Genomic DNA, 15,552 nt, shown 5'->3' on the forward strand with positions numbered 1-15,552 from the left:
GCGCCCTGTCACAAAATGGCGGCCAACCCAAAATGGCAGCCCCTGTGGATGCAGGGGAAGGGCCTTCCAGGTCTGATGTATCTCTGGGCCAAGCGGCAGGGGTGGCCGGTCCTGCCAGCCAATCCCAGCGGAGCACATGGCCGGTAGAGGAGAGCGACTTCTGGGGCACAGGGCCCCTGCGGGTGCTGGGAGGGGGCGGGGCTTCCAGCAGAAGCGGGTGGGCGGGGCCCCTGTCCCGTCGTGTCTCCCGCAGCAGCGGTGCCCGTGCTCTGGCGTGTTCCAGGGCAGGGATCCCAACAGGCACCGGGAAGGCCCGTGGGGAGGTGAAAATGCTTCTTGGGAGCCGTGGGCAGAGAAGGGCTCACGGTGGCGTCAGAGCTCCCGGCTTTGTGCCGGACGTAAGACCTTTCCCCGCCTCCCAGGGCTTCAAGGCTGCGCCACCTTCCTCAGCAAAATAATTACAGAAACACCTCCAACGACAAAAAATCCCCCCTTAAACTCCAAAACACCCTAGGAAAAGAGGATGAGGGGAGAGAGGCAAGGGTTAAAGGAATAAACCCCTCAGAGTTCCTGCATCTGGTCAATGTGACGGATACACTTGACTCCGAGCCGCACTTTGGTTCAGGCTGAGGCAGGAGCAACAGCCCTCACGTCCTTGGGGTGAACGTGTGAGCTGGAAAGCCCCTGGCTGACGTACAAGGGAGTGAAGGTGTCTTGAACAAGATTCCAAAAGGTGGTTTCGAAAGCCAAAGATACAAGATGCCAGAGCTAAAATGAAGATATCTTGTCTATACTATTGACTAGCAGCCAACTACTTCACCCTATAAATATTACCATCAGGATGGGCCCAATGAGAGCTCTCCCTGCATGGCAGCTGGACGGCAGGCCAGGTGACTCTCCCCTCGAGCAGGGACGCCTCTCAGGGTTTGAGATCCCTTTCCTGAGACTGAGAGATCCTGCCTTAGCCAGTATGGAGAGATTCATAGAATCATGGAATCGTTAAGGTTGGAAAAGACCCTTAAGATCATCAGGTCCAACTGTTAACCTATCCCTGCCAAGTCCACCACTAAGCCATGTCCTCGAGCACCACGTCTACCAGTCTTTTAAATCCCTCCAGGGATGGAGACTCAACCACTTCCCTGGGCAGCTTGTTCTAATGCCTGACTACCCTTTTGGTGAAGAAGTTTTTCATAATATCCAATCTAATCTTCCCCTTGCAGAGCTTGAGGCCATTTCCTCTCATCCTATCCCTTGTTACCTGGGAGAAGAGACCAACCACCACCTGGCTGCAGCCCCCTTTCAGGTAGTTGTAGAGAGCAATAAGGTCTCCCATCAGCCTCCTCTTCTTCAAACTAAACCACCCCAGCTCCCTCAGCCGCTCCTCACCAGACTTGTTCTCTAGACCCTTCACCAACTTCATTGCCCTTCTTTGGACATGCCCTAGTACCTCGATGGCCTTCTTGGAGTGAGGGGCCCAACACTGAACACAGTACTCAAGGGGCGGCGTCACCAGTGCCCAGTACAGGGGCACTATCACCTCCCTGGTCCTGCTGGCCACACTATTCCTGATGCAAGCCAGGATGCCATTGCCATCTTGGCCACCTGAGCACCCTGCTGGCTCATGTTCAGGCGGCTGTCAACCAACACCCCCAGGTCCTGTTCTGCCAGGCAGCTCTCCAGCCACTCCTCCCCAAGCCTGTAGCGTTGCATAGGGATGGTGTGACCCAAGTGCAGGAACCCGGCACTAAGCCTCACACAGTTGGCCCCAGCCCATCGATGCAGCCTGGCCAGATCCCTCTGTAGGGCCTTCCTACCCTCCAGCAGATCAACACTCCCACCCAACTTGGTGTCATCTGCAAACTGACTGAGGGTGCACTCAATCCCCTCATCCAGATCATCGATAAAGATTTTGAACAGGACCAGCCCCAACACTGAGCCCTGGGGAACACCGCTTGTGACCGGCCGCCAACTGGATTTAACTCCATTCACTACAACTCTTTGGGCCTGGCCATTCAGCCAGTTTTTAACCCAGCGCAGAGTGCACTTCTCCAAGCTGTGAGCAGCCAGCTTCTCCAGGAGAATGCTGTGGGAAACTCTGTCAAAGGCCTTACTAAACCCGAAGTCGACAACAGCCTTCCCCTCATCCACCAAGCGGATTACCTTGTCATAGAAGGAGACCAGGTTGGTCAAGCAGGATCTTCCCTTCATGAACCCATGCTGACTGGGCCTGATCCCCTGGTTGTCCCGTACGTGCTGTGTGATGGCACTCACAATGATCTGCTCCATGACCTTCCCCAGCACTGAGGTCAGGCTGACAGGCCTGTAGTTCCCCGGATCCTCCTTCCAACCCTTCTTGTAGATGGGTGTCACATTTGCTAACTTCCAGTCATCTGGGACCTCCCCGGTTGACCAGGACTGCTGAAAAATGATGGAAAGTAATTCCTCACCTGTGACAGCATCCTTGGTAAGTGACTGAGAGCATGCTGAATTAAAACTATGAATAATCCATGTAGCTACTCAGATGTTATAAACATTGTATGGATAATTCCATTAGACATGAACCATTGATCAAGACTGACTGGATCCAGCCGCACCAAGGCTCCAAAAAGGAGTTTAGAAAGCAAGGGGGTCCACTCTGAACCTCGTGACTCAACGGGAGGGTCCTCCTTACTCTTTGTGTCTCCGATCTCTGTCTGAATCATTCTCACTCAATTCTAACTTAGTTTTCCTCTGTGTGTTTCTTCCATGCAGTAATTAACAAGGTGAACCATGCCATCAAACTTATTGAACCTTGGTAAACCACTCTTAAAACTTTGTTAAGTTCCATCAAACTCATTGAACCCTGTCATATTATTATTTTACCTCAGTATAACCTATTGCTGCTTCTCTCTTATGAGTGGGGTACATTCTGCTCGTCTGCGACACCATGGAAGGCTAAGGTCCTTCTTTTCCGCTCTCTCCTAGTAGGACACCTGTGAGGAAGAACCTTTTTCTTCTTTGTTCATTGCTTAAAGAAATGGTGAAGGAAGCTCAGAGAGGTGAAGCATGGAGGTGTGTGCTTCTGGGTGTGTTACTAATCCCTAAATGTGCTCTGCGCCTTCTGAAAGGTGAGAAGGGCCTTCTTCTAGAGGGCAATGTCGCTGCTGCGTGCAGAACCCCTTCTGACTGCCCAGGTGAGATGCTCCACAGGCATGCTGCTTTCATGCTGTGTGTTTGAAGGCACAGGCCAGAAAGCCAAGAATGAATATCATGGCAGACAGAGGAACTGGCAATGAGCGTTTCCAAGGCGAGTGACATAAATCGCACTGGGACGGTGGGAGCTGCTCCTGGAGTGACACACAGAAATGTCTGGGCTCTGTGAGGTGTCCATGTCTGAGCTGTACTCATGCACTCCTCATGTACACAGGGGTCTTGAGAGATACAAGTCCTTCCCTTGCCCAGGCACAGGCAGTGCATTGCAGCAGTCGTAGTGTCTCTGGCCTCCTGTTGCCACTCCCAGAGGCTGGCAGGCACCTCAGCCTTGTGGTGTATCGCCCTGCACTGCACTCCTCTGAGACGCCCCAAGGCATGAGGAATGGACACGGGGACCTCAGTTCTAGGAAGCACATCTCAGTGCTGCATGCAGGTGGTTTCCCAGGGGATGTTACTCTCAAGGGGAAGTGACTTGGAGACACTGTGTGTCCCACAGACATTCATGGGATCCCCAGGAGCAGCTGATGGCATTTGTGCTCACTCAGGTTCACCTCCCCACGCACACACCACGTGCATGCTTGCGATGTGTCTGCACAATGCAAACATGGACTTCTGACCTAGTCATTCGGTGTCCCTCCATGGAAGGACAAACAACCTCTGGGAGCTGGGGTGAGAGGCCAGAGCTGGCAATGGTGGTTGTTATGGGCTGGTGTGTGACGATTACCCTGGGGCAGCTTTCCTGGGGTGTCCAGCACACATGGGCAGAGACCAGGTCCTGCTCTGCTGGTCCTTCATGTCTCTGCCAGGCGGCCTGGCTGGGTGTGCGAGGACACTGCTGTGTGCCCCTACCCTGCACACTCACACACTTCAGCAGTATGTTGGTGTTTCCCTTTCCCCAGCACTTCCCAGCCCAGGCATCCCAGCCCCTTCCCAGCTCTCCCCACTCCCCAGCCCTCTCCCCAGCCGAGCAGAGCAGCCCAGTCTGGTCTGGCCCCGCAGCAAGGAGGAAATGGAGGTCAGTGGCAGTGTCTCTCCTGCTGTCATGTCCTGCAGAGGCCATCCCAGGAGCCTGCAGCCCCCTGGGCCAGCCCCGCTCCCCAGGACAGCACAGAGTCCTGGCCCTGGGGCTCCTCAGGCAGCTCCCGCTGCCCCGGCCACAGGGCACCCTGCCCCGAGCTGGCACCCACAGCAAAGGGTTTCTCTTCCCATGTCTCCCCTGCACACACATGGCATCCTGCTCTTCTCCCAGGACATCCCATCTCTCCACAGAGCCTTTCCTCAAGGTGGGCACATCTGTGCTGGCCTGGCTGGCCATTTCTGCACCCCTTTCCCATTCTCTGCACAGCCCCTGAGCTGGTGGTGCTGCTCTGCAGAGCAAGTGGGCTGTGGGACCTGGGGTCACAGGGTGACTCCACAGGGCTGTGCTGGTCAGGCTGGGAGGCAGACCCAGCTCAGGGACATCACTGCCACTGCCTGCCTCCCACAGAAGCTCTTTTCTGGCCACGGAGGGTGCTCAGAGGTACCCTGCCTTATTGCCAACACCACGAGATGTGTCTGGGTGCTGCACTGGATCCAGTCTACAAAAGTGCACTGACGGTAAAATGAATCACTCACCAGGCTCCTTTCCCTGTGCCTGCTGCACCCCCTGGGCTTGCAGAGCCCTCGCTTGGCGGTTCACACCCAGATTTAGCACTTTATCTCTGGGTCCCTCCACCTTGCACAGACCTGTGCTCAGTGGGCTCCACTCACTGCTGACCTCCTGGCACACGCTGTCCCTGCAGATCACCTGTGCTCTGCTGGCAGCTCCTGATCCCTTCCAGAAAAGCACTCATCTGCCATCAGCCCTATCACATGCTGTAGAGCCCCAGGCAGGTTAATTGGAGACCCTTCCCCATCTGTGTGGGTGCTGTCCCCCAACCAGTAACACCTGAGACATTGCTCAGTCCCTGGAAGACCATACTGGGACCCATCCCACTGAGCCCAGGGAGAAACAAGCAAAGCAACAGTCCTCTGGAGACTCTATTCCTTGGGCACGTTCTTGAGAACAACTTTGGAAAAAGACCTCAGCCTTCGGGCACTGCCCTGAGGAGATCCCCTTTCCTGATGGAAATGGTGCTAGAGAGGCCAGCTCTGTCACAGATCTGCTGTGCAGGGACTCTGGACGCAGGAGCTGCCTCTGCAGCTCCAGAGAAGGTCTTGGAGGAAAAATCTCAGACAAAAAAAGTCCCTGCAGGGTCCTTCTTAATGTTTAAATGCACAGAGGGTGTGGAAATTCATGCTGTCTCTGGGTCAAACCAGACAGGTACAGAATTAATTTGAAATGGTATGAGTAATGAAAATTCCTTATGGACAACATTATCAGAAGTGAAAAAAAAACAAAATAATAAAAAAAAACAACCAGTAACATCAACAACTACAAAACATATAAAAGACAAGTTGGGCCTGTAATGAGTTATGAGTGATATGTAGTAGATGGGCAGTATATTGCTTCTAAAAAACCATCCAGTCATCAGTTTCCGCACTGCATCCTTGAGCTCCCGGTTCCTCATGCTGTAGATGAGGGGGTTCACTGCTGGAGGCACCACTGAGTACAGAACTGCCAGCACCAGGCCCTGGGGTGCGGAGGAGATGGAGGAGGGCTTCAGGTAGGCAAACATGGCAGTGCTGATAAACAGGGAGACCACAGCCAGGTGAGGGAGGCACATGGTAAAGGCTTTGTGGCGTCCCTGCTCAGAGGGGATCCCTTAATGGAAATGTCCAATATCTGCATTCATGGCTCCTAAGCCTCTGGGCTGTAGAAGAGAGGCTTAGCATGTCTTGATGATAATTTTCTCTGTCTTTCATTTTCCACCATCACATCTGGAGAGTACTATTTGTAGGAGTAGAAATCCTCATTTTTATGACTGAAAGTGTGGAGTCTTGAGACAAGACAGGCCAAAGGGCTCAGCTCTCTGTGGCTCAGTGCAGAGTCAGGGGAGTTGCAGTGTCCATCAGTCTTGTTCCCAGCTGCCCTCTGCTTTCACTTCTGCTACCTCGAGGATGACTGCACACACAAATTAGTCTTAAAAAAAAGCAGCTGGACTCTGATGAAAGCAGGGGAGTCCTGTTTCAACGGGCAGATCTGCGAACTCTTCTTTTTCCAGCACAGAGGTGGAGTTGTGATGGAGAGGGCAGGACATGATCCCACTCACAGAGAAGCAAAGGAATCTGAGAGGAGACTGGTGACCCACAAGGGATGGCTCAGCCCTCCCTGGGATCCTACAGGAGAGCCGTGCCTTTCTGGGGGGCAGCACGCAAGCCCAGCAGGACGGGCAAAACAGACAGTCGGGTGTCCTGAGGATGGAGTGTCTTAAACAGAGAGTCAGCTCATTGCCCAGCAGACAAGGCCCAGCAGACATCTCCAGTGAAGGCCCAAAAGAGAGCTGCCTGAACGCAGCCTCTCCCAGTCCTTCTTTGCAGTTGCCTCCCACTCCCTGCCCATGTCTCTGCTGGTTGGAGCTGGAGTTGTCAGGAGCTGTTTCTCTTTCCCCAGGTCTCCTCCCTGTCCCTGCTCACAGATCCCATCCCACGCGCTGTGCACTCAGCTCTGCCCTGCAGACACCTCCTGGCAGCAAGGCACTGCCCAGGGGGATCTCCCTGCTGGCAAGTCTTACAGAGAATATCAGGATAACCCTGAGGAGACCTCAAAGCTGATGTTAATGCTTTCTGTAGGCTGAGGTGGGTGAAGTGACTTCATCAGGTTCTTTGAAAAGCCTATCCATCATTCACGGTAATACTGTAGGAGTCTCTGTCTCTTGTGCAAACCTGACAGCTCCATCACCATTTCCACCTACCATCACAGCTGGGAAGTGAAAGCACCGACCCTGGAAAGCGCCTTTGCTCCCAGGTAGCCCCTGCCTTGATGTTCTTCTTGAAGAGTGCCCTATGAAATGTCCCAGGGGTGATCTGGAGCTGTGAGCAGCCCTCACCCATGCAGCACCCTCTCGACAGCAGAGTGACCCTGCCCTGCCCCACCGGGGGTTGCTCCTTCCATGCAGAGCTGCTCCCCGCAGTGCCATGGGGAGCTCCCCGGGCAGGCTGAGTGCTGACCCTGGCAGGGGGCAGAGTCCCTGCCCCAGCACACAGCCCCCTGGGGTGCGGGGACCCTGCTCAGAAGGACAGCCCTGGGCACCTCCAGCTGCACACCATGGCTTCACAGCGATGCAAAATTGCCTAAGAAGAGCCCCCTCCTTACAGATGCCACAAGCTGTGGGCTGTGCCAGCTTGAGGAGATGCCTCCAGGAACTACAGCTGCATCGCCCTGCACCCAGAGACTGACCGTGTCCAGGGCTGCAAAGATTTCTCCTCTTTTGAGCTCTCAGTCATCCTCCCAGTCCTGACCACCTTTAAGCTCTTAGTCTGCCTTGCTCATCTCCCTGAGAGACCCTGGGAGGGCCCTGCGCCCTGCTGCGCTTTGCAGAGGAGCTGCTCCCGGGCAGAGCTGTCTCTCTGCAGCGCAGCACGGGTGCCAGGAGCTCCTTCCATCCCAGCAGCCTGGACCAGCTCAGCAGCAGAGGACCAGCCCAAGGCATTTTAATGCATCATAGAGTCATAGAATCATTAAGGTTGGAAAAGACCTTTAAGATTATCAAGTCCAACTATTAACCCAGCACTGCCAAGGTCACCACTAAACCATGTCCCTAACCACCACATCTCCCCATCTTTTAAATGCCTCCAAGGATGGAGACTCAATCACTTCCCTGGGCAGCCTGTTCCAATGCCTGACTACCCTTTCAGTGAAGAAATTTTTCATAATATCCAACCTAAACCTCCCCTGGTGCAACTTGAGGCCATTTCCTCTTGTCCTATCACTTGTTACCTGGGAGAAGAGACCAACAACCACCTGGCTCCAGCCCCCTTTCAGGTAGTTGTAGAGAGCAATAAGGTCTCCCATCAGCCTCCTCTTCTTCAAACTAAACCACCCCAGCTCCCTCAGCTGCTCCTCACCAGACTTGTTCTCTAGACCCTTCACCAGCTTTGTTGCCCTTCTTTGGACACACTCCAGCACCTCGATGTCCCTCTTGGAGTGAGGGGCCCAACACTGAACACAGGATTTGAGGTGTGGCCTCACCAGTGCCGAGTACAAGGGGACGATCACTGCCCTGGTCGTGCTGGCCACACTATTCCTGATGCAAGCCAGAATGCTATTGGCCTTCTTGGCCACCTGGGCACACTGCTGGTCATATTCAGCTGGCTGTCGACCAGCACCCCCAGGTCCTTTCCTGCCAGGCAGCTCTCCAGCCACTCTTCCCCACACCTGTAGCGTTGCACAGGGTTGTTGTGACCCAAGTGCAGGACCTGTCACTAAGCCTTGTTGAACCCCACACAGTTGGCCCCAGCCCATCGATCCAGCCTGGCCAGGTCCCTCTGTAGGGCCTTCCTACCCTCCAGCAGATCAACACTCCTGCCCAACTTGGTGTCATCTGCAAACTTACGGAGGCTGCAGCCAATCCCCTCGTCCAGGTTGTTGATAAAGATACTAAACAGAACCGGCCCTAATACTGAGCCCTGGGGAACACCACTGGTGACTGGCCACCAACTGGATTTAACTCCATTCACCACAACTCTCTGGGCCTGGCCATCCCGCCAGTTTTTTACCTAGTGAAGTGTACGCCCATCCAGGCCATAAGCATCCAGTTTCTCCAGGGGAATTCTGTGGGAAATGGTGTCAAAGGCTTTACAAAAGTCCAAGTAGACAACATCCACAGCCTTTTTCTCCTCCACTAAGCGGGTCCCCTTGTCATAGAAGGAGATCAGGTCAGGCAAGCAGGACCTGCCTTTCATAAACCCACGCTGACTGGGCCTGATCCCCTGGTTGTCCCATACGCGCTGCGTGATGGCACTCAGGACAATCTGCTCCATAACCTTCCCCAGCACCGAGGTCAACCTGACAGGCCTGTAGGCCCTGGATCCTCCTTCTGGCCTTTCATGTAGACAGGCATCACATTTGCTAACCTCCAGTCAGCTGGGACCTTCCCAGTTAGCCAGGACTGCTGATAGATGATGGAGAGTGGCTTGGTGAGCAGCTCCGCCAGCTCCCTCAGTACCCTTAGGTGGATCCCCTCTGGCCCCACAGACTTGTGCGTGTCTGGGTGGTGTAGCAGGTGGCTAACCATTGCCCCTTCGATTATGGGGGCTTCATTCTGCTCCCCATCCCTGTCTTTCAGCTCAGGGGGCTGGGTACCCTGAGAACAACTGGTCTGACTATTAAAGACTGAGGCAAAGAAGGCATTAAGTACCTCAGCCTTTCCCTCATCCTTTGTCTCTGTGTTTCCCCCTGCATCCATTAAAGGATGGAGATTGTCCTTAGCCCTCCTTTTGTTGTTAATGTATTTGTGGAAACATATTTTTAATTATCTTTTACAGCAGAAGCCAGATCAAGCTCCAGTTGGCCTTTGGCCCTCCTAATTTCCTCCCTGCATAACCTGTTTATCTTCCTCCTGGGCAACTTGCTCCCTTTTCCACCTCTGTGCAATGCCTTCTGGTTTTTCAACTCTTCAGCCAGAATATCCCTGTTCATCCACACCAGCCTCCAGCTAGGCCCTGCTCTACTCCCAGAATATCAGACTGATGTGTTACTGGGCTTTCATGTTGTTTTCCCCAGAGATCCAAGGGGGCTCCATGTAACTTGGCTCTCCAGGATCCTGCCAAGCAGGTCTTGAACAAGCTGAAATCTGCTCTCCTGCAGTCCGAGGCTGCAATTCTGCTGTTTGTCTTTTTTCTCTGCCGTCGTCACTGCAGCCATGGCTGCCCTCAGCATTGACATCCTCATCCACTTCTGCCTTGTTTGCAAGTAAGAGAGTCCAGCCCTAGTCAGTCATCAACTGCCTGTGTCAAAAAAGAGAGGGGCAAGGCAGGTGAAAGGGACCTGTCTCTGTGCTGCCTCTGAGGACACCTCTGTTAGAGCCATCTGACCAGCTGAAGCAGGCAGGAGGGCAGGCCATGCTCACGGACACCTTGCTCGGCCCTATCTCCTCTGGAGCAGACCTGTCAGGAAGCCGCATGTGGCTCCTTGCCTAGGCCTCCTTTGAGTCCCATGTTCTGCCCCTGATGCCCGGACACAACACGGGGATCATCTGCAGGCTTGCTTTGGCCACTCAACCTTCCCAAAAGTTGCACATGATATATTATAACCAACCAGAAGGTTTTTCATAGCGTGCTGCAAAAGAGTTCACAGTGTGTGCCCTAAGGTACGGCCTGAGATGGGTGGGTGTGTCAACCACTGCAGAGCTTTCTGGGACAGCACGAGCATACTGCAGAGGTAATTGAACCTTGCTTGGTTTTATCCATGCTGTCAGGAGGTTGCCTTGGGCCAAAGCAGGCTCAGAACCAGACCTGAGAATTCAGCTTGGATGGGGTTCACCTGGAAAGAAGAGCCCAGGAGTGAGCTAATACCCAGGCTGTGTGTGGGCTGATCAGGTTGCTGGACAATGAAGGGAACCAGGTGATTTAAAGTGCTGTGAGCTTAAATTACACTGGGGAGGGTCAAGACCCCCTGTCAGCTGTAAGAGGAGCCTGAACAAGAACGAGTGGAAAGACACCCAGAGAGCCATTGTCTAAAGCAAGGTGAGACAGATCCCAGGTGGAGTCCGTGTGATATGGGACTGCACCTGAAAGAGAAACTCTTTGCTGTTTATGAACACTAGGAATGCATTTAATAGTTACAGGTGGCATTCAGCTTCCCTGATTCCCACAACCTATGTGTAGGAGCTTCAGGGTCCAGACCATGGCCTCTGAGGTGCTTAAAGTAGGATGCAATGTGCCTCAGGGGCAATGTAGAGCTGTCTGAGGCAGTGCCTCTCAGGCTCCCCTTGCAGTCAGTGGAGTGGAGATGTTCACCTGACTGGTCTTTGCTGGTCACATAAAACACAGGAGGAGCTGTGCCCCATAAACATCTGCTCTCTCATCTGCTGCTAAGTTATCGGACAAGAGATCCTAGGATGATAAGATCATTGAGCTTCAGAGTAGACCTTGGGAGGTCTATAGAAAAACCCTCTGCTCAAAGCAGGGTCAGGTATATGGTCAGACCTGGTTTCTCAGGGCTTGGTCCATCTGGGTCTTGAAAACCTGCAAGGACGGAGGACTTCACAAGCTATCAGGGTGACCAATGCTTGTTCCAATGCTTGGCTAGCCTCCTGGTGAAAAAGGTGAGGCCCTCCTTGCTGTGAGGTGTGCCTCATCCATCCCTTCTTGTTGGAATCCCTTCTCACAGAGAAAGTGATCCAGCCCCCTGACCATCTTCAGGGCCCACTCCAGCTTGCCAACCCCTTTCCATTCTTGGGGTGCCCAAAACTGGACACAGTGTTCTGGATGTGGTCTAGCAAGTTCCACGTAGAGGGGAGGAGTCCCTCCCCTCCATCTCCTAGCCGTGCTCCTGGTCATACAGCCCAGGGTGCTGCTGGCCTCCCTTGCTGCCAGGGCACATGGCTGCCTCCTGTCCAGCTCCCTGCCCACCAAGACCTTTCCCACAGAGCTGCTCCCCAGCCAGGCAGCCCCCAGCCTGTGCCATTGCAGGGTTAGTCCCCTGCAGGGGCAGAAACTGGCATCTGTCCTTGTGGGATTTCATGAGGTTCCTGTCACTACGTGCTCTCCTCTCCTCCTTGAGCCCTTTCACTGAGCAGAGGCCTGGGAGACCTTTTTAGCAAAGTCTAAGGCAAAGGCGGTGTTGAGTCACTCAGCCCCATCTGTCTGATGTTATGACACGCACCCACCGCCATCATTCAGCGGCATGTTCCTTGTTCAGCTTTTTACTGCAAACACAGTGACTGAAGCTCTTCATTTTGCTCTTGTTGTTGCCTGCAGCCCCTATCAGCTCCAGCTGAGCTTTGGTTTTCCTAAACACATACGTGCAACGCTTAGGTCATATTTTCTAAATTCCTCCTTCGTAGCCTGTCCCTGCTTCCACCCCCTGATCGTTGTGTTGTGGCTCCCATCTGTGACCCATCCCTGCAGCAGCACAGCCCCACTGCCCAACACTTGCCCCCAGGGCCCCCATCATCAGACACTGCGCAGGACAGGGTGTGTTTGGGCTGGGGAAACGTCCCCCACCAGAGTCCCCATGCCAGACTTCAGTGTGCATCCCCACCAGCCCTCCTTCTTTTGCAGCCCCCCAGTGCTCAGCCTCAGCCAAGCCCCAGCCGTGTCCCACACAAGGGTTTGCAGACAGCCCTGCCCTGGAGTCTGCCAAGGTCTGGGCAAGAAGAGAGGCCTGGCAGGGCTGGCTTTTCCCCTAGCACAGAAATCAAGACCAGCAGGAGGAAGGAGATGGCCACAGAGCAAAAACACCGATAAACTGGGGTGAGTGGCCAGTGCTGGAAATGGCTGATGGGAGAGGCTGGTTGGCTGCTAAATGCCCTGGGGCACTTTCTTGATCTGTCCATGCCACCAAGGGCACAGACCAGTCTCTTCTCTCTTGCACCTGCATGTCTCAGCTCCCTTCCAAGAGACTGGGCTCTGCAGCACGCACCCACTGGAACATGTCCTCGCCCTGCATGGTCACACAGCTCAGCTAACATTGGTGTTGTCCTCTCCCAGGCACTTTTGAGCCCAGTCCAACCCCTCCCCACCTCTTTCCATGTCTCCTGCCCACTCCCCAACCCAGCAGAGCAGCCCAGTGTGGGCTGGCCCCACAGCAGCACCTGCTGCAGGGTGCTGCAGAGCTCTGGGCATTAACCCCCCAGCCCTGGCCTCTCTAAGGGCACAGCAGCTGCTGGGGGGGCAGGGAGGGGTCTCAGCCTCCCCATCAGCCCCAGGGCTGGAGGCTCCCAATGGCATGAGTAAATGGGGGTCAGTGAAACTGCAAGACCCCTGGTCTCAGTTCCAGGAGACCCTCACCACAGACTGCCTTTGCCCTTTCAGCTCCAGCCCCTCTCCCCAGGCCAGAACAAGAGTCTTGGCTCAGTGACAGAGCAGCCTGCCTCGAGTGGGTGCTTGGAGAAAGAGATTTCTCTTTTTCATTGATTCTTCCCTGCAGGCACAGAAATGCTCCCTTGCTCTTCTCCGGAGTCACCCCTGCTCCTCAGAGAGCCTTTCTGCAGGCGAGCGTGTCTGTGCTGGCCTGGACGGCCATTCCTGGGTCCTCTCCATGCTCCCTGTAGGGCTCCAAGCTGGCAGTGCTGCTCTGCGGAGCAAGGGGGCTGTGGTGCACTAACCATGCTGGTCAGGGTGGGGAGCAGACCCAGCTGGATGGGGATCGCTTCTGCTGAGCCCTTTTCCATCTTCCCTGATTGCTCAGTAGCCAAGGATGGGGCTGAGCAGGACGATGGGGTCTCTCTAATGGCACAAAAGATGAGGGAGAGCTGCCCTAGATCCAGCCTGTGGGGTTTCCAAGAGGTCCATGGCCGTGGCTCCAGAGAAGCAGCAGCCCTGACTCAAAGGCAGCAGAGAGGGAGTGCCTGCCGAGGCAGCAAGGGCACCTCTGAGGGCCACAGAGCTGCTCCTCCATGCAGCATCAGGACTTTTGGCTCCTTTACCCCTTCTGCATGCTGGCACTGTGCCCCCAGCTCCAGAGAAGATTTGAAGAGATGGGAGCTCAGACAAATTCTTTTCTGCTGTTTTCTTTATTTATGCAAGGAGACTGGTTCTGTAGGCACAATAAGATAGTAGCTCAGAAAAAAAAAAAAAAGCTGAATGCCAAGAAGTGGGATGAATAACACTATTTGCAATTAATATTACCACAGGTATAAAAAAGAAATATAAAATAAAGAACAGAACAAAAGATAGTCGTGACTTTTCCTGAGGTAACCTGGGAGTTTTATAAGGATGATGGGTACCTTAAGGATGCTGAAATAGTATGTGTTCAAATACTTTCTTCAGGGCATCCTTGATCTCCTTGTTCCTCATGCTGTAGATGATGGGATTCACTGTTGGAGGCACCACCGAGTACACAACAGCCACCACCAGATCCAGGGACTGGAAGGAGATGGAGGGAGGCTTCAGGTAGGCAAAATAAGAGGTGCTGACGAAGAGGGAGACCACAGCCAGGTGAGGGAGGCACGTGGAAAAGGCTTTGTGCCGTCCCTGCTTAGAAGGGATCCTCAGCACGGCCCTGAAGATCTGCACGTAGGACAGGATGATGAAAACAAAACACCCGAAGAGCAAACAGGCACTAACTGCAAGAAGCCCAGCCTCCCTGACATAGAAGTGTGAGCAGGAGAGCTTGAGGATTTGCGGGATTTCACAGAAGAACTGGTCCACAGCATTGCCTTGGCAGAGTGGTAGTGAAAATGTATTGGCAGTGTGCAGCACAGCATTGAGAAACCCACTGCCCCAGGCAGCTGCTGCCATGTGGACACAAGCTCTGCTGCCCAGGAGGGTCCCGTAGTGCAGGGGTTTGCAGATGGCAACGTAGCGATCATAGGCCATGACAGTGAGAAGAAAATACTCTGTTACGATCAGGAAGGGAAGCAGAAATATCTGCGCAACACATCCTGCATAGGAGATGGCCCTGGTGTCCCACAGGGAATTAGACATTGAATTGGGGACAGTGGTGGAGATGAAGCCCAGGTCAAGGAGGGAGAGGTTGAGGAGGAAGAAGTACATGGGGGTGCGGAGGCGGTGGTCACAGGCTACGGCAGTGATGATGAGGCCGTTGCCCAGGAGGGCAGCCAGGTAGATGGCCAGGAAGAGCCAGAAGTGCAAGAGCTGCAGCTCCCGCGTGTCTGCGAATGCCAAGAGGAGGAACTGGGTGATGGAGCTGCTGTTGGACATCTGATCCCTTTGTTCATGAGGTACTGCCAAAGGAGGAAAACACGCTCACAAGTTAGGACTGCTCTGAGCAAAGCTATTCCCATTCCCTGCCCCCTCCAGCTCGCCACCCCACCTCCCCAGCATACATTGCTTTTCTCCTTTCTTTCAGGACCTTAGTGCATCCCCCAAGCTGGAGCTCTGGTTTGTGCTGGCTGAGTCTGATGGGAGGAGCAGGGCTTTGCCCACAAACTCTGAACGAGTCATCCCTGCTCTACAGCACTGGGCACGTGGGAAAGTGGGTGACAGACATTAGGGCTTACACAAACCTAAGGACACAGCGGAATATTTTGGAAGTGGCTCTGATGCTGAGTAAACCTGGATGTGTTTTATCAAGCCAAAGGGCCAAGCTGGACAGACCAGCACTGAGAAGACCACATCCAGTTGGTGTCCATGGCCAGCAGCTCCAGGGAAGCAGTAGCCCTAACACACAGATTATATCTGTAACCCACTTGTAATATAGAGGAGCTGAGAGATGCTGCTCAGCATCTTCCAGCAGGACAACGCTAGGGAAACTCCTGGATGTGCTAAAAATGCAGTGATGTGAGCAGAGCCAGCTCAGTCCTCGGCCCCACA

The 15,552-nt window shown here is 54.0% G+C and overlaps 1 protein-coding gene across 1 annotated transcript; it reads right to left on the bottom strand.

Moving 5' to 3' along the window:
• Nucleotides 1-5,598: 5,598 nt before the first annotated feature.
• LOC309603357 (olfactory receptor 14C36-like) lies at nucleotides 5,599-14,940 on the bottom strand (the record flags this gene model as incomplete). The annotated part of the gene is made up of 3 exons (XM_082338226.1): nucleotides 5,599-5,605; nucleotides 5,692-5,798; nucleotides 14,131-14,940. The coding sequence occupies 3 exons, from the start codon at nucleotides 14,938-14,940 to the stop codon at nucleotides 5,599-5,601; spliced, it is 924 nt and encodes a 307-aa protein (XP_082194352.1).
• Nucleotides 14,941-15,552: the final 612 nt, after the last annotated feature.

Source organism: Platalea leucorodia (genome assembly GCF_965183815.1).
Source record: "Platalea leucorodia genome assembly, contig: HAP1_HAP1_SCAFFOLD_59, whole genome shotgun sequence".
NCBI classification, from domain to species: domain Eukaryota; kingdom Metazoa; phylum Chordata; class Aves; order Pelecaniformes; family Threskiornithidae; genus Platalea; species Platalea leucorodia.